At 35.5% G+C, this 25,697-nt stretch overlaps 1 protein-coding gene across 19 annotated transcripts in view; it reads right to left on the reverse strand.

Moving 5' to 3' along the window:
• LOC108733410 (disks large 1 tumor suppressor protein) overlaps positions 1 to 25,697 on the reverse strand; it is a 436,917-nt gene that overhangs the window by 93,102 nt on the left and 318,118 nt on the right. For 8 of the 19 annotated variants that reach the window (XM_025973523.1, XM_025973522.1, XM_025973520.1 and 5 more), the window contains 2 exons: positions 23,281 to 23,316; positions 12,782 to 12,820 (listed from right to left, as the gene is read on the reverse strand). In XM_025973523.1, the coding sequence (XP_025829308.1) occupies positions 12,782 to 12,820; positions 23,281 to 23,316 (75 nt within the window). Of the gene's footprint in view, positions 1 to 2,097; positions 2,499 to 5,376; positions 5,416 to 5,720; positions 5,748 to 12,781; positions 12,821 to 19,230; positions 19,911 to 19,930; positions 20,570 to 23,280; positions 23,317 to 25,697 lie in introns of those variants that run through there. The other 11 variants (XM_025973536.1, XM_025973519.1, XM_025973530.1 and 8 more) reach the window with 10 other exon arrangements.

The following is a 25,697-nucleotide window of genomic DNA, read 5'->3' on the forward strand; positions in this document are numbered from 1 at the left end:
CGCAGTGTTATCGGTCTTATCACATTATTTACACTTACGAAATGTATAAGTAATAAAGTTTCATGAATGGTATTACATCAGTTAACATTTGAGATAATTATTGTTCTTAAAATAAAACAAAAATAAACTACGCATCTATATCAATATACATACCTTAATCAAAATATGTTATACTACTTGTAAAATTACGATGACAAACTCATTTGGATTAGATTTTTTTTACAGATAAAAAAACACATTCATAAATGATTCATATTTTTTAAAAATCAACAATCGTTTTATCAATAAATAAATGATTAACACCTGTTAAATGTATGTGTGTATTTATACAGCAGGCTACTGTTTGTAAAATTTATTGTATTTTATTATCGTAATGAGAATGGGACTGGTGTAAAAACATGGAAGATATTATTAAATAGAAAATCACATTTAATTTTAATGTTAATGGTAGTAATGAAAATTACACATTTTGTTCTCAAGTGCAGTCGAGTCTCGAAGACCGGTCTTGGTCTTTCCAAGTATGTTTTAAGTTTACCCCCAAAATCAGTCCACAAAACGTCTAATTACGATATTACAATTAACGAAAAACCCTTTTGATATAACTACAGTTAAAATGACTCCCTTTGGAAATATCCACTAGGAGCCGCACGTAGCGCGTGACGTTACAGTTTTCGATTTTACACCCTACTAAATATTCTTCCTACCGCCGATAAAGAAATTTCACTTCAAAAAGGAAAAGGATAGGAACATTTGAAATGTGGTTACAGACGAACGATAAGGATGTCGTAGATTGAGAAGGTTAGAAATGAGGAGGTATTAGAAGGAGTAAGAGAACAGAGGGCGCTATGGAAGTCAAGAAGAAATCGACGACATAGGTTGGTACACCATGCTCAGGCATGAAGGGCTAGTTAGAAACACATTAGAAACAGAAACAGGAGCTAACAAGAGTGGACGTAGACCTAGACTGGGTTACTGTTCACAAGCAGTTAAGGACGTGAGATGTTTTAGTTTTAGGGAATTGGGAAGATTAGCTCACGATAGGAAACAGTGGTGGACGTGCGTGTCCAACGAGTCTTAGGACTGATGACCGTATGATGATAATGATGACCTCCACGAGTTTCTGGGAAAAATGATCTTGACAAATGATCTTCATAATTGTTCTCTTTTTCTTTTTGAGACAAGAAATCCTAATAAAAAACTGGGAAAACATCAGGCAGTTAACACAGATGCACTGGATAGTGATTTTGCCGGGTGCTGCGGATAACTGGGAACTTAGCATTAGCTGTTCTCGATCGCTTAAAATAATCGTTGCCTGAAGGGCTAATCGTTCAAACGACTGAATCGATGTAGATATACTTTCTTTTCACCTGACTGAAGTCGTAGGTAAAAGGTAGTTTTTAATTAAATTGTGCTATTTTTATGTTTGTTTTAAAAATGTTATCATCCCACCCTTGAATTGGTATATACTGTTGTTGTTAAGCACAAGTAATGAAATGAGTGTAAAAAATTGATCCCTGTACAAATAATATTATAGATAAATGCTAAACGAAATTTTCAGCTTTTAAAACAGTCATTAACCAGAACTTTCTTGTTAGGTACGTACTCAGTTACTATGCTAAAGATTTCAATGAACCAATAATAGATTTCTCATTAACTTTAATAAAGATGAGTTAGATGATACTTCACTATACATATCCAATAGCACGTTATTATTAAAGGACATTTTAGTTAATTTAAGATCAGGCAATGGAGAAAGGAAATAGCAATGAAAAAGTAAAGTCCTTTAACCTAAATTCTCAAAACACTATTAACAATTCCACAATGGGTGTATCATAAACAAAATAAATAAACCTTAACTTGTGACATGGTGAAGACTGAACTTTATGGAAAAAATTTAACAAATTATGTGAATAATAATTTTAATTCAACTTCTCACTAATACAAAATTTTTAGATAAAGATAGGAACCTAATATATTTATTTTGACATTTTTGGAGATTTGGAACTTCAACTCTAGAGCTAGAACAACGTCTTATCGATCCCAGTTTTCTTACAACAGACTACAAAATAAAGTTATTAAAAGTCACAACATGTGTACCATTACTTTCGATGGTATTTTATCTCTCATCCTCTTAATACCACAGCCCATCCTCGGTTTTCTTCGTTTTACTAATTCTTATCTCTATATCCTATCGCCTCAGAAGAAACCGCTCGTGTTTAAACCACGAGTGCATCCCGCAGGACATCAATGTCTTCCGCTCTCACACAATCGGAAAAATCAGAAAGTAGCGCCACGCCAACCGCGATTTCCCATGAAATTTTCACGTAAAAAACGAACAACGTACACACGTAAATGAATAAACGCGACGCCGTCGTCCGTTTCACGAACCGAACAAAACGAAACTAACGCAAAACAAATACACAGAAGCAGCACCGCTACTTGGCACCGTAATAACCAAGTCGTCGGTCGTCATGAATGAGAAAACTTATTATAATAGTTGGCCACGAGAGAGAAGATGAATCTCCGTTGTGTTGGCCTAATCACGGATTGATCTGTCTATCTAGTAGACCGCCGCGCCGTGTTACCGCACTCGGCATTATTATAATGGCGCGACATAACTGTTTGCGATTCGATCCGGTGCCAGTGGTCGAGAGATTTTTGGCGAAAGTTTAGCACGGCTGCATGACCGAGTTTCGAAAACGCCAAATCGGCTCGGATTGAACAACTGAAGCGTCTAATAGGCGAACTACCTATTTGCTCGCTTCCGTCAAAATTTACCTACAAATACCGAGCAGCAGTAAAAACAGGCTTGGCTTGCGGGCAATTTCTGTTTAAAAGTATTCAGTTACTGTGGGAGGACGAATCCGTAATCAGATAAAGTGGCAAATGGGCACAATAACATCCAAGTGGATTTCTATTAAAAAAATTACTTTTTTACATAACTTCCAACGGTGCATAATACTTTCGAGTGGAATTCGAAGGTGATTAATAACAAATATGTGCAAAGTCATTTCAATGAACCGGAAATTACTATTTACGAATGATCTACATAAATGGCAAGTAGATATCCTTTGTAAGGACTAATATGTCAAACAATATGAGATACTAGAATTGCTAGAAAATATCTATAAGTAAATGAGAACATATAGTGCCTTCAAGTTCTAAATCGCAATCAACATTTGGTGATTTCGATAAATTATTGCTTGCGCTTGAGCATGGACCATTTCATCAGTAAAGCGCTGAAATAAAATTAGATGTTACGAATGACAGTTGCGGATTGGAATGTATTTCGTCTTCACCGACAAACCAAGTTTGAGACGTCACGTCTGTGAATGTAGTAAACGTGAAGATCAGATGTTACTCTTGAAATCATAGAATTGAGGGATGATCAGATTATCATGAGCATTTAGGCACCTGTGATTGTTAGATATTTTAAAATGTTCTGATGGACCGCGCCATATTGTACCTTTTACAGACGTTGGGTCGTTGGTCATGACGTATGAGATTTTAACGTACGTCTAGGAACCAAAAATTAGAAGAAGTGATTGATATTCGGTATCTAATGGGGTGTTCCAAGCGAATGATGATGACACCGTGGATAGAGGTTAGAAATGAGGAGGTAGAAACAGTAGGAGAACACACGACGCTATGGAAGTCAAGAACTAGGAGAGATAAGTTGATAGGTCACCTTCTTACGCATGAAGGGCTAGTAAAGTAAGAGACTGATTTGAAACAGAAACAGGCGTTCAGAAGAGTAGAGGAAGACTTAGATTAGACTAATGTTCACAAATGGTTAGCGATGTGGTATAGTCTAATTTTAAGGAAATGAGAAGATTAGCTCAGGATAGGAAAGAGTGCAGGTGCGTATCCAACCAGTCTTAAGACTGACGACCTTAAGCCATTAAAATTAGAGTTATCAGCAGAACAGAACACAAAGCAAGTGGATTTGAAAAGTGTCATGACTAATAATGGATAGAGAACGCAACTGTCCGCTGACAATGATAATTGTTTATGTATTTATTTCAAGATTATCAGTAGTCAAACACAAAATTCGAACAAAATCTTGCCTACAGACAGACCACTTTGCCTCACAAAGTACAGTTGCTGATAATACTGTTCATCCCTATGTCCTGTTTCTGACCTTTTTAGAAAAAAAATATGAGATGCTATTGTTTCTCGATGAACAAACTACAATCGAATAAGATAAAATAGTACTACGGAAATACGCTACAGCGATTACAGAAAACAGTGCAAAAATTTTGGTCTAGGACCGTATCCAACTATTAAATTTTCGATATAAGATAGATACATACAGACCAAAAAACTCTGAAGGCTGAAATTTACAAAGAATAAGAACATAATATTTCTATTCAAATAATAAGCAGTAGTATTGTGTTACAATGCCATTAATAAATATAGAGGATTTAATAGACATAATGGCACATGGCAAGATGATCANGTAACTGAGCGTGCTATTAATGATTACAAAACTAAATTAGCTAAATTTTCTGTTAAACTTTTTTTATTTGTGAAGGTACGTATCCAAAGTTGTTTGCTATTGTTCGAAGCGAAACTTTAAATTCTCAACTCGTTTATCCACTCCGCGTTAAATAGATGCCTATAAGTTAAAGTATTAGGGTGAATTTCTGATGCCGATCGAAGAGAGGCTCAAGCTTAAAAATTCTAACTAACTAGGTCGAGTAGCTATCAGTTTAAACGCTTTTTCGTTTAACAAAGATTTCAACTTAAAGTTTGTTTAGTTTTGTAACTTAATCTAAATATGCAAATTGTATTTCGTAATCGATACGAATTTTCCATTCGCTGCTGTGTACAGCTACAAATTGCCTCCAACAAAAAACACCTAGGAATATATTTACATACTACAAAATAATAAGGAAATTTACAAAGAATAAGAACATAATATTTCTATTCAAATAATAAGCAGTAGTATTGTGTTACAATGCCATTAATAAATATAGAGGATTTAATAGACATAATGGCACATGGCAAGATGATCAAGACCAGTTAGAACTGGAAACCTTAGTGGTTGCTTGGGTCAAGAACGTGGCTTTCGTGTTTATTAATGACCCTAAGGAAGAGCTTAGTGCTTTTTTTTATATAAGTAATACGATCTTTTGTTTTTTTAGTAAAATTCGTTTTTATGTATAGGCTTCATGATCTCATTGCGATATCTTTTTCTCGTCCCACGTTCATTCCTACCTAAAATTGTCTGCACAATGAAATTATTTAATTTACCTTTAAAACAGAATTTTTTACCTCGGTTATAAAATTTTGAGGCTTCTAACCATAATAATACTTTAATCAGCTAATTACATTATTTGTAGAACAGTATCAAAGCAAATATAACTAACTTACATGTTTTCCATCTCCTGAACCCAGAACTGGGGAATGAGCCTGTAACAATAATACGAATTTCGTACAAATTAAAACAATTAAACATTCTACAAAAATCACAATAATAATTTTTACTTTTTATATACCGGAAGGTAAAAAAATGTAAAAGCAGTATTAGAGCTAATATAAAATCAAAAAAAAAAGCCGGAAAAAGTCGTCGATTTTTGATATAAGGTAATCAGAAATCTTACGATTGAAAAAATCTAGATACGAGATCTGTCCAAAAAGCATCGCGAATTTAGAATTTCGATTTTCGTTTTTTTGGTGGCGTTATGTTGGTACTCATGTCTATCACTTATACCCACAAGTTCGGCCATGTTGAATGTTCAGTTAATTTTTCACAGCTGCTTCACTTGCTCGTGTTTTGATTCGCCTTCGATTTTTGCCTATTACAAAAAATGGATCAAAGAATCTGTATCAAATTTTGTGTGAAAAACAAAATTAAGTACATTCCGAATGCTGACTGTGGCATATGATGAAGCTACCTTGGACCGAAGCAACGTTTATCGGTGTTACAAAATTATCTCAGACCGAGATGTGAACTACGACGAGCATGCCGGACGCCCGAGAACACGAAAACATTGATAAAGTGAACAAAATTGTATTGGCCAATCGTCGAATTACCGTTAGAAAAGTTGCTGAAGACTTAAACATATCGATTAGCTCTTGCCATTCGATTCGAAATTCTTGCCAAAGTTACTCAATTCCGACCAAAAACAACATCGCATTAACATTGCTAAGGACCTGTTCGCGACAACCCAAATTTGCTCCAGAGGGTCATACCTGGTAACGAATCATGGGTTTATGGTTATGACGTGGAAACTAAAGCTTAACCATCCCAATGGAAGCTACCGCACGACCCAAAACTGAAAAAAGTGCGTGAAGTTAGGTTGAATGTGAAGGTTTTGATTTTAGTTTTCTTCGATTGCAGGGGCGTGGGGTAGCATAAGTTCTTGCTACAGGGTAAAACGGTTAATAAGGAATATTACCTGCAAGTTATGCCTAATTTGCGCAAAGCAATCCGCCAGAAACGCCCGGATTTTTGGAAGAATAAAAATTGGCTTTTGCACGATGATAAGGCCCCTGCTGATACATCGTTGCTTGTGCGCGAATTTTTGGCCAAAAACAACACCCTAACAGTATCGCAGCCACCGTATTCCCCAGATCTATCCCCCTGTAACTTTTTCTTGTTCCCGAAACTGAAGAGATCCATGAAAGAGCGACGCGACGGTACGCTACGATTGAGGACATAAAGACGACATCGAAGGAGAAGCTGAACAAGATCACAAAAAATGATTTTTTGAAGTGCTTCGAGGATTAGAAAAACGTTGGCACAAGTCTATTATAGCTGGTGGGGATTACTTTGAAGGGAACAAAATAGATATTCATGAATAAATAATTTTTGAAAAAACACGAAATAGCGTATATCTATATGAGAAGATTGCGAACCGATGTACTTATTTTAATGTGAACTCGAACTTGCACGATGTCTATAAAAATTTCATGTGGTAATTCGTATTCGGTAATTACCATTCGTATCCTGTTTGGAGTTTGTGCATTGAATAGCATTGGAGGAATGACTAACGGGTCCTTCCTTTTTGGCTACCAACACCATACAAGGTTTCCGCGGCCGATTATAGTTTGACGCTTCATGAGGCAGTAGATATTATTTATTTTTATAAGGGAAAATATTGATAACGTTGTTTTCTTTTATTCGTTATGGTAACTGAGCGTGCTATTAATGATTACAAAACTAAATTAGCTAAATTTTCTGTTAAACTTTTTTTATTTGTGAAGGTACGTATCCAAAGTTGTTTGCTATTGTTCGAAGCGAAACTTTAAATTCTCAACTCGTTTATCCACTCCGCGTTAAATAGATGCCTATAAGTTAAAGTATTAGGGTGAATTTCTGATGCCGATCGAAGAGAGGCTCAAGCTTAAAAATTCTAACTAACTAGGTCGAGTAGCTATCAGTTTAAACGCTTTTTCGTTTAACAAAGATTTCAACTTAAAGTTTGTTTAGTTTTGTAACTTAATCTAAATATGCAAATTGTATTTCGTAATCGATACGAATTTTCCATTCGCTGCTGTGTACAGCTACAAATTGCCTCCAACAAAAAACACCTAGGAATATATTTACATACTACAAAATAATAAGAAAAATTAAATATTACACGTTTCTCAAGATTAATCATGAAAGTGCATTTGACAAGTAATTCTTATGCAAACCAGGGTAGGTCGTAGGTGGCGAATCAGTTTCCGCGTTTCAAGATTTTAGGAAGCCGGACCGTAGATTCAATTATAATGGGAGAGTTTCTTAATAAGAAACCAAACTAACAATAAGACAAGTTCCTGAAAGAGCTCATCACCTCATTCAGTACGAGGGTGGCAGAGACTAGGGGGTTCAACTGAAATATAAAAATTGGAGACAAAAAATTAGAAGAAGTCGCTGATATTCAATATCTGGGAAGTTGGACAACTTACGGTGGATATAGAAATATAAAACAAAAAATAGCACAGGGTCACACATGTTGTGTGTACAATTTCTTCCGCAGTGTTATCGGTCTTATCACATTATTTACACTTACGAAATGTATAAGTAATAAAGTTTCATGAATGGTATTACATCAGTTAACATTTGAGATAATTATTGTTCTTAAAATAAAACAAAAATAAACTACGCATCTATATCAATATACATACCTTAATCAAAATATGTTATACTACTTGTAAAATTACGATGACAAACTCATTTGGATTAGATTTTTTTTACAGATAAAAAAACACATTCATAAATGATTCATATTTTTTAAAAATCAACAATCGTTTTATCAATAAATAAATGATTAACACCTGTTAAATGTATGTGTGTATTTATACAGCAGGCTACTGTTTGTAAAATTTATTGTATTTTATTATCGTAATGAGAATGGGACTGGTGTAAAAACATGGAAGATATTATTAAATAGAAAATCACATTTAATTTTAATGTTAATGGTAGTAATGAAAATTACACATTTTGTTCTCAAGTGCAGTCGAGTCTCGAAGACCGGTCTTGGTTTTTCCAAGTATGTTTTAAGTTTACCCCCAAAATCAGTCCACAAAACGTCTAATTACGATATTACAATTAACGAAAAACCCTTTTGATATAACTACAGTTAAAATGACTCCCTTTGGAAATATCCACTAGGAGCCGCACGTAGCGCGTGACGTTACAGTTTTCGATTTTACACCCTACTAAATATTCTTCCTACCGCCGATAAAGAAATTTCACTTCAAAAAGGAAAAGGATAGGAACATTTGAAATGTGGTTACAGACGAACGATAAGGATGTCGTAGATTGAGAAGGTTAGAAATGAGGAGGTATTAGAAGGAGTAAGAGAACAGAGGGCGCTATGGAAGTCAAGAAGAAATCGACGACATAGGTTGGTACACCATGCTCAGGCATGAAGGGCTAGTTAGAAACACATTAGAAACAGAAACAGGAGCTAACAAGAGTGGACGTAGACCTAGACTGGGTTACTGTTCACAAGCAGTTAAGGACGTGAGATGTTTTAGTTTTAGGGAATTGGGAAGATTAGCTCACGATAGGAAACAGTGGTGGACGTGCGTGTCCAACGAGTCTTAGGACTGATGACCGTATGATGATAATGATGACCTCCACGAGTTTCTGGGAAAAATGATCTTGACAAATGATCTTCATAATTGTTCTCTTTTTCTTTTTGAGACAAGAAATCCTAATAAAAAACTGGGAAAACATCAGGCAGTTAACACAGATGCACTGGATAGTGATTTTGCCGGGTGCTGCGGATAACTGGGAACTTAGCATTAGCTGTTCTCGATCGCTTAAAATAATCGTTGCCTGAAGGGCTAATCGTTCAAACGACTGAATCGATGTAGATATACTTTCTTTTCACCTGACTGAAGTCGTAGGTAAAAGGTAGTTTTTAATTAAATTGTGCTATTTTTATGTTTGTTTTAAAAATGTTATCATCCCACCCTTGAATTGGTATATACTGTTGTTGTTAAGCACAAGTAATGAAATGAGTGTAAAAAATTGATCCCTGTACAAATAATATTATAGATAAATGCTAAACGAAATTTTCAGCTTTTAAAACAGTCATTAACCATAACTTTCTTGTTAGGTACGTACTCAGTTACTATGCTAAAGATTTCAATGAACCAATAATAGATTTCTCATTAACTTTAATAAAGATGAGTTAGATGATACTTCACTATACATATCCAATAGCACGTTATTATTAAAGGACATTTTAGTTAATTTAAGATCAGGCAATGGAGAAAGGAAATAGCAATGAAAAAGTAAAGTCCTTTAACCTAAATTCTCAAAACACTATTAACAATTCCACAATGGGTGTATCATAAACAAAATAAATAAACCTTAACTTGTGACATGGTGAAGACTGAACTTTATGGAAAAAATTTAACAAATTATGTGAATAATAATTTTAATTCAACTTCTCACTAATACAAAATTTTTAGATAAAGATAGGAACCTAATATATTTATTTTGACATTTTTGGAGATTTGGAACTTCAACTCTAGAGCTAGAACAACGTCTTATCGATCCCAGTTTTCTTACAACAGACTACAAAATAAAGTTATTAAAAGTCACAACATGTGTACCATTACTTTCGATGGTATTTTATCTCTCATCCTCTTAATACCACAGCCCATCCTCGGTTTTCTTCGTTTTACTAATTCTTATCTCTATATCCTATCGCCTCAGAAGAAACCGCTCGTGTTTAAACCACGAGTGCATCCCGCAGGACATCAATGTCTTCCGCTCTCACACAATCGGAAAAATCAGAAAGTAGCGCCACGCCAACCGCGATTTCCCATGAAATTTTCACGTAAAAAACGAACAACGTACACACGTAAATGAATAAACGCGACGCCGTCGTCCGTTTCACGAACCGAACAAAACGAAACTAACGCAAAACAAATACACAGAAGCAGCACCGCTACTTGGCACCGTAATAACCAAGTCGTCGGTCGTCATGAATGAGAAAACTTATTATAATAGTTGGCCACGAGAGAGAAGATGAATCTCCGTTGTGTTGGCCTAATCACGGATTGATCTGTCTATCTAGTAGACCGCCGCGCCGTGTTACCGCACTCGGCATTATTATAATGGCGCGACATAACTGTTTGCGATTCGATCCGGTGCCAGTGGTCGAGAGATTTTTGGCGAAAGTTTAGCACGGCTGCATGACCGAGTTTCGAAAACGCCAAATCGGCTCGGATTGAACAACTGAAGCGTCTAATAGGCGAACTACCTATTTGCTCGCTTCCGTCAAAATTTACCTACAAATACCGAGCAGCAGTAAAAACAGGCTTGGCTTGCGGGCAATTTCTGTTTAAAAGTATTCAGTTACTGTGGGAGGACGAATCCGTAATCAGATAAAGTGGCAAATGGGCACAATAACATCCAAGTGGATTTCTATTAAAAAAATTACTTTTTTACATAACTTCCAACGGTGCATAATACTTTCGAGTGGAATTCGAAGGTGATTAATAACAAATATGTGCAAAGTCATTTCAATGAACCGGAAATTACTATTTACGAATGATCTACATAAATGGCAAGTAGATATCCTTTGTAAGGACTAATATGTCAAACAATATGAGATACTAGAATTGCTAGAAAATATCTATAAGTAAATGAGAACATATAGTGCCTTCAAGTTCTAAATCGCAATCAACATTTGGTGATTTCGATAAATTATTGCTTGCGCTTGAGCATGGACCATTTCATCAGTAAAGCGCTGAAATAAAATTAGATGTTACGAATGACAGTTGCGGATTGGAATGTATTTCGTCTTCACCGACAAACCAAGTTTGAGACGTCACGTCTGTGAATGTAGTAAACGTGAAGATCAGATGTTACTCTTGAAATCATAGAATTGAGGGATGATCAGATTATCATGAGCATTTAGGCACCTGTGATTGTTAGATATTTTAAAATGTTCTGATGGACCGCGCCATATTGTACCTTTTACAGACGTTGGGTCGTTGGTCATGACGTATGAGATTTTAACGTACGTCTAGGAACCAAAAATTAGAAGAAGTGATTGATATTCGGTATCTAATGGGGTGTTCCAAGCGAATGATGATGACACCGTGGATAGAGGTTAGAAATGAGGAGGTAGAAACAGTAGGAGAACACACGACGCTATGGAAGTCAAGAACTAGGAGAGATAAGTTGATAGGTCACCTTCTTACGCATGAAGGGCTAGTAAAGTAAGAGACTGATTTGAAACAGAAACAGGCGTTCAGAAGAGTAGAGGAAGACTTAGATTAGACTAATGTTCACAAATGGTTAGCGATGTGGTATAGTCTAATTTTAAGGAAATGAGAAGATTAGCTCAGGATAGGAAAGAGTGCAGGTGCGTATCCAACCAGTCTTAAGACTGACGACCTTAAGCCATTAAAATTAGAGTTATCAGCAGAACAGAACACAAAGCAAGTGGATTTGAAAAGTGTCATGACTAATAATGGATAGAGAACGCAACTGTCCGCTGACAATGATAATTGTTTATGTATTTATTTCAAGATTATCAGTAGTCAAACACAAAATTCGAACAAAATCTTGCCTACAGACAGACCACTTTGCCTCACAAAGTACAGTTGCTGATAATACTGTTCATCCCTATGTCCTGTTTCTGACCTTTTTAGAAAAAAAATATGAGATGCTATTGTTTCTCGATGAACAAACTACAATCGAATAAGATAAAATAGTACTACGGAAATACGCTACAGCGATTACAGAAAACAGTGCAAAAATTTTGGTCTAGGACCGTATCCAACTATTAAATTTTCGATATAAGATAGATACATACAGACCAAAAAACTCTGAAGGCTGAAATTTACAAAGAATAAGAACATAATATTTCTATTCAAATAATAAGCAGTAGTATTGTGTTACAATGCCATTAATAAATATAGAGGATTTAATAGACATAATGGCACATGGCAAGATGATCAAGACCAGTTAGAACTGGAAACCTTAGTGGTTGCTTGGGTCAAGAACGTGGCTTTCGTGTTTATTAATGACCCTAAGGAAGAGCTTAGTGCTTTTTTTTATATAAGTAATACGATCTTTTGTTTTTTTAGTAAAATTCGTTTTTATGTATAGGCTTCATGATCTCATTGCGATATCTTTTTCTCGTCCCACGTTCATTCCTACCTAAAATTGTCTGCACAATGAAATTATTTAATTTACCTTTAAAACAGAATTTTTTACCTCGGTTATAAAATTTTGAGGCTTCTAACCATAATAATACTTTAATCAGCTAATTACATTATTTGTAGAACAGTATCAAAGCAAATATAACTAACTTACATGTTTTCCATCTCCTGAACCCAGAACTGGGGAATGAGCCTGTAACAATAATACGAATTTCGTACAAATTAAAACAATTAAACATTCTACAAAAATCACAATAATAATTTTTACTTTTTATATACCGGAAGGTAAAAAAATGTAAAAGCAGTATTAGAGCTAATATAAAATCAAAAAAAAAAGCCGGAAAAAGTCGTCGATTTTTGATATAAGGTAATCAGAAAACTTGCGATTGAAAAAATCTAGATACGAGATCTGTCCAAAAAGCATCGCGAATTTAGAATTTCGATTTTCGTTTTTTTGGTGGCGTTATGTTGGTACTCATGTCTATCACTTATACCCACAAGTTCGGCCATGTTGAATGTTCAGTTAATTTTTCACAGCTGCTTCACTTGCTCGTGTTTTGATTCGCCTTCGATTTTTGCCTATTACAAAAAATGGATCAAAGAATCTGTATCAAATTTTGTGTGAAAAACAAAATTAAGTACATTCCGAATGCTGACTGTGGCATATGATGAAGCTACCTTGGACCGAAGCAACGTTTATCGGTGTTACAAAATTATCTCAGACCGAGATGTGAACTACGACGAGCATGCCGGACGCCCGAGAACACGAAAACATTGATAAAGTGAACAAAATTGTATTGGCCAATCGTCGAATTACCGTTAGAAAAGTTGCTGAAGACTTAAACATATCGATTAGCTCTTGCCATTCGATTCGAAATTCTTGCCAAAGTTACTCAATTCCGACCAAAAACAACATCGCATTAACATTGCTAAGGACCTGTTCGCGACAACCCAAATTTGCTCCAGAGGGTCATACCTGGTAACGAATCATGGGTTTATGGTTATGACGTGGAAACTAAAGCTTAACCATCCCAATGGAAGCTACCGCACGACCCAAAACTGAAAAAAGTGCGTGAAGTTAGGTTGAATGTGAAGGTTTTGATTTTAGTTTTCTTCGATTGCAGGGGCGTGGGGTAGCATAAGTTCTTGCTACAGGGTAAAACGGTTAATAAGGAATATTACCTGCAAGTTATGCCTAATTTGCGCAAAGCAATCCGCCAGAAACGCCCGGATTTTTGGAAGAATAAAAATTGGCTTTTGCACGATGATAAGGCCCCTGCTGATACATCGTTGCTTGTGCGCGAATTTTTGGCCAAAAACAACACCCTAACAGTATCGCAGCCACCGTATTCCCCAGATCTATCCCCCTGTAACTTTTTCTTGTTCCCGAAACTGAAGAGATCCATGAAAGAGCGACGCGACGGTACGCTACGATTGAGGACATAAAGACGACATCGAAGGAGAAGCTGAACAAGATCACAAAAAATGATTTTTTGAAGTGCTTCGAGGATTAGAAAAACGTTGGCACAAGTCTATTATAGCTGGTGGGGATTACTTTGAAGGGAACAAAATAGATATTCATGAATAAATAATTTTTGAAAAAACACGAAATAGCGTATATCTATATGAGAAGATTGCGAACCGATGTACTTATTTTAATGTGAACTCGAACTTGCACGATGTCTATAAAAATTTCATGTGGTAATTCGTATTCGGTAATTACCATTCGTATCCTGTTTGGAGTTTGTGCATTGAATAGCATTGGAGGAATGACTAACGGGTCCTTCCTTTTTGGCTACCAACACCATACAAGGTTTCCGCGGCCGATTATAGTTTGACGCTTCATGAGGCAGTAGATATTATTTATTTTTATAAGGGAAAATATTGATAACGTTGTTTTCTTTTATTCGTTATGGTAACTGAGCGTGCTATTAATGATTACAAAACTAAATTAGCTAAATTTTCTGTTAAACTTTTTTTATTTGTGAAGGTACGTATCCAAAGTTGTTTGCTATTGTTCGAAGCGAAACTTTAAATTCTCAACTCGTTTATCCACTCCGCGTTAAATAGATGCCTATAAGTTAAAGTATTAGGGTGAATTTCTGATGCCGATCGAAGAGAGGCTCAAGCTTAAAAATTCTAACTAACTAGGTCGAGTAGCTATCAGTTTAAACGCTTTTTCGTTTAACAAAGATTTCAACTTAAAGTTTGTTTAGTTTTGTAACTTAATCTAAATATGCAAATTGTATTTCGTAATCGATACGAATTTTCCATTCGCTGCTGTGTACAGCTACAAATTGCCTCCAACAAAAAACACCTAGGAATATATTTACATACTACAAAATAATAAGAAAAATTAAATATTACACGTTTCTCAAGATTAATCATGAAAGTGCATTTGACAAGTAATTCTTATGCAAACCAGGGTAGGTCGTAGGTGGCGAATCAGTTTCCGCGTTTCAAGATTTTAGGAAGCCGGACCGTAGATTCAATTATAATGGGAGAGTTTCTTAATAAGAAACCAAACTAACAATAAGACAAGTTCCTGAAAGAGCTCATCACCTCATTCAGTACGAGGGTGGCAGAGACTAGGGGGTTCAACTGAAATATAAAAATTGGAGACAAAAAATTAGAAGAAGTCGCTGATATTCAATATCTGGGAAGTTGGACAACTTACGGTGGATATAGAAATATAAAACAAAAAATAGCACAGGGTCAAATCGCCTTTAACAAAATAATGTCAAGTGGTTGGAGGCGTTTGAAATGTGATGTTACAGGAAGATGATGAAGATACTGTGGGTAACGATGGTTAGGAATGAGGATGTATTAAAAAATGCAAGAGAACTGAAAGTGTTACGAAAGACAATAAGAAATGGATGAGATTTACCAATTATCTATCCGACCAGGCTCTCACCCTGATGAAGTCAATTTTTGTGCAATCTAAAGTGGGTGGCGGATCAGCTTGCGCGTCATAATGGGAGAGTTTCGTAATAAGAAACTAGATTAACAATAAGTCAAGTTTCTGAAAAAGGTCAGCACCTCATACAGTACGAAGGTGTCTCTGCCACGGGGTTCGATTAAAATATAAAAATTGGAGACGATATTCGATATATGGGAAGTTGGATAACTTACGTTGAATATAGAAATATAAAACAAAAAATAGCACAGGGTCAAATCGCCTTTAACAAAATGATGTCAAACAGTTGGAGGCGTTTGAAATGTGATGTTACAAGCAGATAATGAAGATACTGTGGATAACGAAAGTTAGGAATGAGGACGTATTAAAAAACTGAGAACTGAAGGTGCTACGGAAGACAATAAAAAATAGACGAGATGGGTTGGTAGAACACCTTCTCAGACATGAAAGGCTATTTTGAAACATATTAGAAGCAGAAACAAGAGTAAGGAGAGAGATCTAGATTAGATTATTGATATTGACGTACGAAGATTATTTCAAGTGCGTGTCCCACGAGTCTTAGGACTGGCGACTAAATGATGATGATGAACAATTATCCTTAAAGCAATACATTGAACTGGCATTTTACTATTTAGAGGGCGCAATTAGAAGTAGTTACCCTTATTACGGTGGTATTATATAAAAACACGTACTTAATCGAAAACATTGTTCAAATATGTATATATACTCATACAGTGACTGAAAAAATATGTAAAAAGTCGTTATTCCTTAAATAATAAGGCACCATCTAAACCTTATAAACACTTACTCAAAAAATTTTGGCCTTGATAATTGGTTACGAAAGTGCATAATAATATGATTACTGTATAATATTTATGATCAGAAACTTAAACGTTAATGCACAACCGTCCAAGCGCCTCAGAATGTTTGGTTGCAGGTTGCAATGTATATTAACAATAAAAAATAAAATGCCTCTTTACATTATTATCAAATTATGGTTCAAGCATTATGCATATTGTACAATTATTTAAATAGAATAATTCACCATGTCACGGTGCTATTGTTATAACGCAGGCTAGCAAGCAAATTCCATTCAAGTATCCATTGCATAGAAACAATACATATGACACATTTCAGATGACGGAACTGAATAAAGGGGCAACTGTTTCTAGGATTAAGATTTTTTCCGCAAAACTTGGCCTTCTTATTAAGAAATATTTCACTCATACGGAAATTGAGGAAAAAATATTTAAATTTTGTTCCCTATGGAGCACCCATCGGCTAATGCAAAATAAAGCAGACACAATGTAACTCTTAACTGATTTAAATTAACGAAAACAAGTATATCTTTAAGAAATTTTCTTTCAATTTTAGTCGTACATACCACTATTATACGTATTTTAGTAGGTATCGTTATATATTTCTCATTATTAGGTCATCCCTTTCTCACGTGTGGTTAGGGTAATTTAATACGTGATTGGTTGAAATACATTTTTACGTGACACTTACAGATAGGTATTAAGTTCCTAAGAATAAGACTAGGTTCAATATCATCATCATCATCACTTCACCGTAATGTCCTACGTATCTCGGTTTGCAATATAATTCAGTGCGGCAATCTTACAACATTCTAGAGTTGGCTGACCATCTACACGTCTAACTATAAGGAAGAAACTAGGATGCCTACTTTTTTCCAGAATGGTGTTCTTTAATTGGAACTTTTAATTAGAATTTGCAAATTTTGACGTGTCTATATTCGATCACGGATAGGCTAAATGCATTAGTTATCTACTTTTTTGGGGACTGTCACCACATTTAATCATCCCATCATATATTGCTGTATGTCCCATGCTTTTCCCGTTTTTCAACAATTTCGACTAAGGACGCTGATACGTCGTTTTTTATAATAGTTATTGATGTCGGTAATCATAATGCTGAAAACAATTTTCATTTGGTAATCCAACTTGTCTCTAACTTGTCCTTTATGACTGAAAAAGTGTCCTACCAACCTATCTCGCGTATTTCTCATTAACTTCCATGCAGTCTTCCGTTCTCCTGTTCCTCATTCCTAACCACCCTCTCTATCCACGGCATCCTCATCATTCGCCTGTAGCACCACATTTCAAAGGCTTCCAACTTTTTCAGCCGCGTCCACAAACAAAGAACAATCACCGTCCACGTTTCGCAACCGTATAAAGCCGTGCTTAACAGATACACCTTTAACAATCTTTTTTGAATTTCTAAATTAACCGATCTCGAGCATAGAAGTAACTGCTTTTTGTGAAAAGGCATCGCGATTCTGCGCTATTCTTTGTTTTATATCTCTACTGTTCCTTCTATTCATCAATGCTTTTGATGTAGGGTAGTTTATAACATAATGAGCGGTACTGTCTTCTTTCACGCTTTGGTGTAGTTGAAACGTTTATTTTCGCACTTGAATCTACTAATGCGTTTTAGACATCGAAGGTATTAAATGTCTCGTATTGGCTGCTGAAAGTTTTAGTAACCCTTTTAATAACGAAACCGCGATGTTTCTTCAAATATATATGAAGATGGAAAGCAAAAAGTGAGGAATATATACCAAAAAATATATATAAAATAGATGTGACATGGCAAGAAGGCATGTAAATTGTGGAAAGATGCTCAAAGATGAAAAAAAATGAATGAAATTAGAAAGAGGGTATTAGAAACAAGGTTTGGAGGAAGAGGATATTTGAGATTGAAAGACAGAATATATATGAAGACAAAAGGGAAAGAGGCGATAGGTGATTTAAAGATAGGTGCAAAAAAATAAATGAGGAAAGACGGGAGTGAGTGTCGGTGAAATGATGAGGATAAGATGTAATGAGATAAGATGGATTGGCTTATGGGTACATAAGAAATTCAAGGTATGCAGTAGGCATGAATAAAGGCTTTACTGAGAAAACATTGGCAAGGGAATATTATTCCAGGATTCCTGAGATGAAAGAAGAATATGGATGGAATAGCAAGGTTCAGAGTGAAAAACAAATGTAAGCATTGTAATCTTTATAGCACAAGAGCGTTTAAGATTATAATTCTTGATTTCTTCTATAGGTTGGAAGGATGTAATTAAAATAAAACTTTGGAAGAATGTAGTGCTTTCGCGTTTTGAAAGATGAGAATGTCTATGGGCAAGGGTAAAGGGAAAGGGTGAAGGTTTTTTTTAATGAGAGAGTTGTAATGCTTCTTCGTTTTGATAGATGAGGACGGTTATGGGCAATGGTAAAGAGAAAGGGTAAAGGTTTTTTTTAATGAGAGAGTTGTAATGCTTCTGCGTTTTGACAGATGAGGACGCTTATGGGCAATGGTAAAGAGAAAGGGTAAAGGTTTTTTTTAATGAGAGAGTTGTAGTGCTTCTGCGTTTTGACAGATGAGGACGCTTATGGGCAATGGTAAAGAGAAAGGGTAAAGGTTTTTTTTAATGAGAGAGTTGTAGTGCTTCTGCGTTTTGACAGATGAGGACGCTTATGGCCAATGGTAAAGAGAAAGGGTGAAGATTTTTTTAATGAGAAGGTTGTGGTGCTTCTGCGTTTTGAAAGATAAGAACGCTTATGGGCAATGGTAAAGAGAAGGGATGAAGGTTTTTTAATGACAGAGTAACTTTTTTTAATTAGGTATTTGAGAAATGGATCTTTGTTTCTTCAAAGAGGTACCTAGTCACTCACCGTATCTAAGTTAAATAAAGACGACACTTTTTTGATAAATCCATCCTGCTGCCTTTTTTTCCTTCGAGATGTCATTTTATGAGATTAAACGACCCAGATAACGTCTTTTATATGTACACAACAAGAAATAAAAAATTATCACTTCTTAATGTCAGTACTTGATATCCTCTAAGAGAAATATTCTTGTGGGCGATGAACACTCACGAATCACTAACAAATATTAAACATTTCAGCTCTTCCACAAGATTGAAATAGTAAGTTATTTTACTGATACTGCCAAAAACAAAATGTTTGACCTTAATAAAATACCAACACTTAATATTATTCTCTTTAGCATGTTCTTCCTAATTTAAGTTTTATACTGCATCAGACTGCAGAAATGACGTAAACTTTTTATAATACCTTCGTATATCAGCTTGAATATGAAAGACGTGTAGGTGTGCATAAACTAACTGATAAGTACTATTTTAATGTTGTAGCTGTGTTTTAAATATCCTTTATACACAAAATAAATGAATAAAACAAATAGCTACGGCAGGCAAAACCATTTGGAAAATGATTCTAGAAAAGGATCCACCCATAACAGAGATTCTCTCTGCCTGGCACGAATTGCTATTCACGATTCACCTTATTTTCTTGAGAGCAATGCACGATGTAGTTACAGATTTAGGAATAATTTTTTTTTATTAAAATAACTTACTAAACAATCGTGTAGGTACAATGCAAAAGAGACCGAATGTTTAGATTACCTTTACGAACATTTTTACACAACAGCATTACTACACTAATGTAAAATTTTATTTAAACATCGAAAACACCACATGAAGAACAAAGAGCTAAATGCACTGCAAACGGAAATTCAGTTGCATTTTCGTCAGAATTTATTATCGGAACTTGCACATACACTTTGAGGTTAGGTATTTAAAATCACAAAATTTCTTAATTGTAAGTACTGTTTGCTCGAATCCAATGTAACCGTATATCACCACTGCACAAATGCCTTTACACCGTAAAAGTTATTGTACATTCTTTTTTGCTTTTTATCACAAAACCAAGCACGCTGTAGGTAATAGTTCTCTGGCACGGACGCGACGATCACGAAAACCGTTACAATCCTCCGAGTTCAAAGACGCTAAACCACCAGTTCTACCTTTATTTTTACAGACCATCGTTTTCAAAATGTTGTCCTGCATATCGAACTGTATGGAAGCAACAAGCTAGCGTCACAAATGGTTGTTAATGCGTCTTTCTACAGGTACAAGACTCGCGCTTACCTGTCTTGTACCTGTGGCATTCGCAATATTATTACTACTAAGCTGCTGCGGTATTTAAGCCGGCATGGCGGACGACTACGTCATACACGCGATAACAGAGCCGTAGCCGCTTGCTTGTATCTTGTGTTGTATATAATTCAGGAGTGATGCTATGCGGGACACACCTAAAGCCATAAAGCTCCCTAGATATCGTGATACTAAGGAATTTATTTTTCTTGTTCCTGGAAAATTCATTTCCGGAAAATTTTTACATTAGTTTCAATATCTTCCAATTATATTGTTTTTTTGTTTTGTTGCTACGACAAAAGTTTTCTTACGTACTAATATATCCTTTCCGCATAAATTATTTAAGGAAAACGTGGATTTTATTTCAATGCTTTCCCTTTACGTTTTCATACTACCCTTTGACGATTTGAACTTAAAATGGAAAAATCGATATTGGCAATATGGCACAGCGATGTTGGCGCCTTAAATATTTTATATCATATACAGGGTGATATTTTGCTGAATGTCGTTCAATAAACTTAATGTTACCTAAATTAGTCTCTTATATTAGAATCTTCAAGATTCAGCAATAACTTATATTTTATGCCTACACTTAATCGCCATGGCGCGTAATTAATAAATTCTCGTTACTAATCACATTAGACTATTAGTCTTTTAAACATAATTAAAATTGTAGCCTGTAAAGTCTAAACAACAAGAAAAATGTCATTAGCTTAATGAAATTTATGACGTTCACTAGTAATTAAGCAAAGTATCTGTATTTTGTGTGCCTGTTTCCTTTATATATGTATTTATAAATAAGCAATAATGGAATGAACAACTGTTTTATATAAAATCTATCATTTGAATATACATACCTCCATATTTAATCTATATACACGGAGAAATTGGAAAATGAAAATTTACCTTCAAATTAAAGCGATATTTACAATTTATCTCACTAGACCGTTGTTTTGTATGCCAAAATAATAAAAATTACAATTTGGACCCGAATTTGTAATAAAAACTTAAAAAAAAAAATTAAACCGCAGAAAAAAAAAGCAAAAAATAATGAACCTTTATTTTATTAACCTTAATTTATTCTATATATATAAGTTCTTCAATGTTAGTATACCTAAGTTTTCCCCTGTTTTCCTACCCATAGGGTTAGATTTTTTTTTCCAAGTTTATATGGGACCAACTTCGGGGTATACCCTTTCCAATAGAAAAAGAATTATCAAAATCGGACTGTTCTGTCAAAAGTTATGCGTGATCATACATCACAATCAGTGAGTGAACAACAATCATCCCCTGTTTTCCTACCCTTAGGGTTGGAATTTTTTTTTTCAAAATTTATATGGGACCAACTTCGGGATATACCCTTTCTAATAAAATAAGAATTATCAAAATCGGACTACTGTATAAAAAGTTACGCGTGATCATACATAAAAAAAAAATATGCGCGTCGACTTACTTGAGAACCTCCTTTTTTTTCATCGGTTAAAAATAAAATCCAAGCAGAAATATTTTAGTAGATATTACAAATTTAATTGTAATAATTAAGAAACTTGAATTAATTTTTAACGAAACATGTCAAAATAGGAGAATAGAGGACTCTATGGAAGTCAAAGGAAGTAATCTAATCGGATATAATTTTAAATTTATATTCATTTTCCTTTGCTAAAATATACTGAAAACAAACCAATCTGAAATCTTTTATAATTTTAAGCATTCTTTACAAAATGGAAATATACCTTCCACATAAAATTAAGTAATAAACTTAGCAAATTTAACTGTTATATGCCTTAGGTCTTTGTATCAATCTAGTTTAGCTAAATACTTTTTAATTGCTCTATATTTCAATAGTTCACACATAAGTATGTGTATACGTACTTCATTTTATTTGCACATAAATGAATATTGCAATTATTCTTTATGATAAGGAAATGCATTCAAGGTTATTTTACGTTTATTATATTTATGAGTATCGCATTTTTTCACTTAAATCATTCAGTGTAAAAATATAAACTGAATTATACTATTCGTCTACGTGTATTTTGCAGCGGTTTCCGTGGTTTTAATGAAAACGGATAGGAATTCAATAAAAAAATGATCAAATGTCTCTGAGTCATTGAGTACAAGAAATCCTAGAAGTCATTAGTATATTTAACATGCGATTGAAATATAATTCAACAGATCAAACATATGACGTGTGTGTTTACTCATACTTACAATTAATAATTAAAGTACACAAATCAAGGCAAAAAAATATTAAGTAAATTTAACACAGTATATTTAAATAGGTGAACGTTCTATTCTTGCATATTTTTATTCTGAATTCCAATAAAAAAAGTCGAATTAATTAACGTTGCTAGTAATCTGCAGAATTATTGAATGATGTGGGTGAAATAAGCGCTTTTATGTTACGTTTTTAATTAATTTTTTTGATAACTGTAATTGTATGTAATTTTTGATAACTGTGATTATATGTAATTATGATAATTCTTCGATGAGAAAGTGAATAATTCTGCCTATGGAGTTTGTGTTAGGCAGCACACAGTACAGACCTAAGCTTGCTGAGACATTACATGGGATAAAGTTACAAGCTGGTCAAATAATTCTCACACACTTGAAAATTTTAAACTACCTCTTTGTGAACGAAAACGCGAACATTTATTTTCTTGTCAGTACGGCACGCTTTGCCAGTAATATATTTTAGTTTTTAGAAACGACAGTTTCATCTAAGCAAATCAAACATAAAAAAAAGAAAATATAAAATAGAATCACTTACATGATCTCTGCCGTTGTCCTGCCAACTATCCACACCCTGAAATAAAAAGAAAGATGCTATAAAAATGTTTTTTGAAAATGTAATGTCATATAGTGTTGCTTTTCATTTTTCTGGGATTAAGTCAAATCACGGAATTGCATTTGTTATGGTTCCGGGATATAAAATTCGATCGACTTTGTAAAACGCAAAACTGCTACGCGAAACCGAAATAAGGAGCGTGGTCAATGTGGACCTAGACAAGATTCCCACAGTTCTGTGCCTGTGACAAAACCAAACACCATGAGGGGTCATATAAAGAGCAAAGGTACATGAGGAAAGGGGATAATTAAGAAAAGTCTGGGATGGAGATAAAGTGAGGTCCGCGAATCGGGCATGATACATGATAGACTGGCGTTGGGTGGATATCCCCTTCGAGAGCGAACCACTGGATCCCCGTGCAGCTGATACTTTCCTCCCGGAAGAGTAAAGGTCCCATAATGGGCAAAGGTAAATGAGGAAACGCGAAGACCAGGTGAAGTCTGGGATAGAGATAAAGTGAGGTCCGCGAATCGGCATGAAGCCTGAAGGAAGAGGTGATCCACTGGTCCATACGGTTGGGACATCGTCGAGTACATCATAGACTGACGTTGGGTTGACGATTCCAACCCTGTACTGAAACTAATATCTCCCCTTAGAGAGCGAACCATAGGATCCCTTTGCAGCGGATAATTTCCTTCCGGAAGGCAAGGATGGGTAAAGGTCCTATGAAGGGCAAAGGTAAATGTGGAAAGGGGAAGATCAAGTGAAGTTTGGTATGGAAATAAAGTGAAGTCTGCGAATCGGGCATGAGACCGGGACGAAGAGGTGATCCACTAATCTGTACGGTTCGGAAATCGTCGGGTACATCATAGACTGGCGTTGGGTTGGCGATTTCAACCCTCTACTAAAACTGAAATCTCCCCTTAGAAAGCGAACCACCGGATCCCCTTTGCAGCTGATACCTTTCTCCCGGAAGATAAGGAAGAGTAAGGGTCCCATAAAGGGCAAAGGTAAATAAGGAAACGGGAAGACCAAGTGAAGTTTGGTTTGAAAATAAAGTGAAGCCTGCGAATCGGGCATGAGACCGGGACGAAGAGGTGATCCACTAATCTGTACCGTTCGGAAATCGTCGGGTACATCATAGACTGGCGTTGGTTTGGCGATTTCAACCCTCTACTAAAACTGAAATCTCCCCTTAAAAAGCGAACCACCGGATCCCCGTTGCAGCTGATGCCTTTCTCCCGGAAGATAAGGAAGAGTAAGGGTCCCATAAAGGGCAAAGGTAAATAAGGAAACGGGAAGACCAAGTGAAGTTTGGTTTGAAAATAAAGTGAAGTCTGCGAATCGGGCATGAGACCGGGACGAAGAGGTGATCCACTAATCTGTACGGTTCGGAAATCGTCGGGTACATCAGACTAGCGTTGGGTTGGCGATTTTAACCCTCTACTAAAACTGAAATCTCCCCTTAGAAAGCGAACCACCGGATCCCCGTTGCAGCTGATACCTTTCTCCCGGAAGATAAGGAAGAGTAAGGGTCCCATAAAGGGCAAAGGTAAATAAGGAAACGGGAAGACCAAGTGAAGTCTGGGATGGAGATAATGTGAGGTCTTCGATTCGGGCATGGGGCCTCGAGGAAGAGGTGATCCACTGGTCCATACGGTTGGGACATCGTCGAGTACATCATAGACTGGCGTTGGGTTGACGATTCCAACCCTGTACTGAAACTGAGAGAGCGAACCACCAGATCCCTGTGCAGAGTATAGTTTCTTCCCGGAAGACGAGCAAGAGTAATGATACAACTGTTAAACTTAATCTCCCGCAGTGGCTTTTGTCTCCTACCTGATAATTTGTTGTTTGTTTATACCTGTTGTTAACTATTTGTCATTACTTTAAGTTTTTCAGTATAAATTAATTTATTGACAATTGTGCTGAATATTTAAAATGGATGAAAAACATGTTTTTCGATAGTAGACCTTACCTACGCCAAGCGATCTCCTAGCAACCATGATATAGCAGAAACGAGCTGTCCACTCTCACGAAAATCGAAATAATTTGATTCATTTTTGGTTTGAGATCATTTTCTTTTCAATACAAAAGTGACTGCACCTTCTAACACACATCTAATAGATAGACTTCCATCTTGACTTTTGATATGTCTGGTGTCTGAGATATGAGGAATTGAAATTGTGATACGCGCGATACAATTCATTACAGGCGAATTGAGAATCGAACTGTATTTTCGATGATCTTTGACACGTATTTAGGACATCAACGCGAGCGAAGCAATGGATAAAAGCTTATATAATATAAATCTCTAGGCTGAAGTCATGAACTTCGCAAAGAAAAGGTTACACGCCTTAAGTTTTATTAATGTGTATAAATCATACATCCATTACAAC

Source organism: Agrilus planipennis, unplaced genomic scaffold (genome assembly GCF_000699045.2).
Source record: "Agrilus planipennis isolate EAB-ADULT unplaced genomic scaffold, Apla_2.0 scaffold49, whole genome shotgun sequence".
Lineage (NCBI taxonomy): Eukaryota > Metazoa > Arthropoda > Insecta > Coleoptera > Buprestidae > Agrilus > Agrilus planipennis.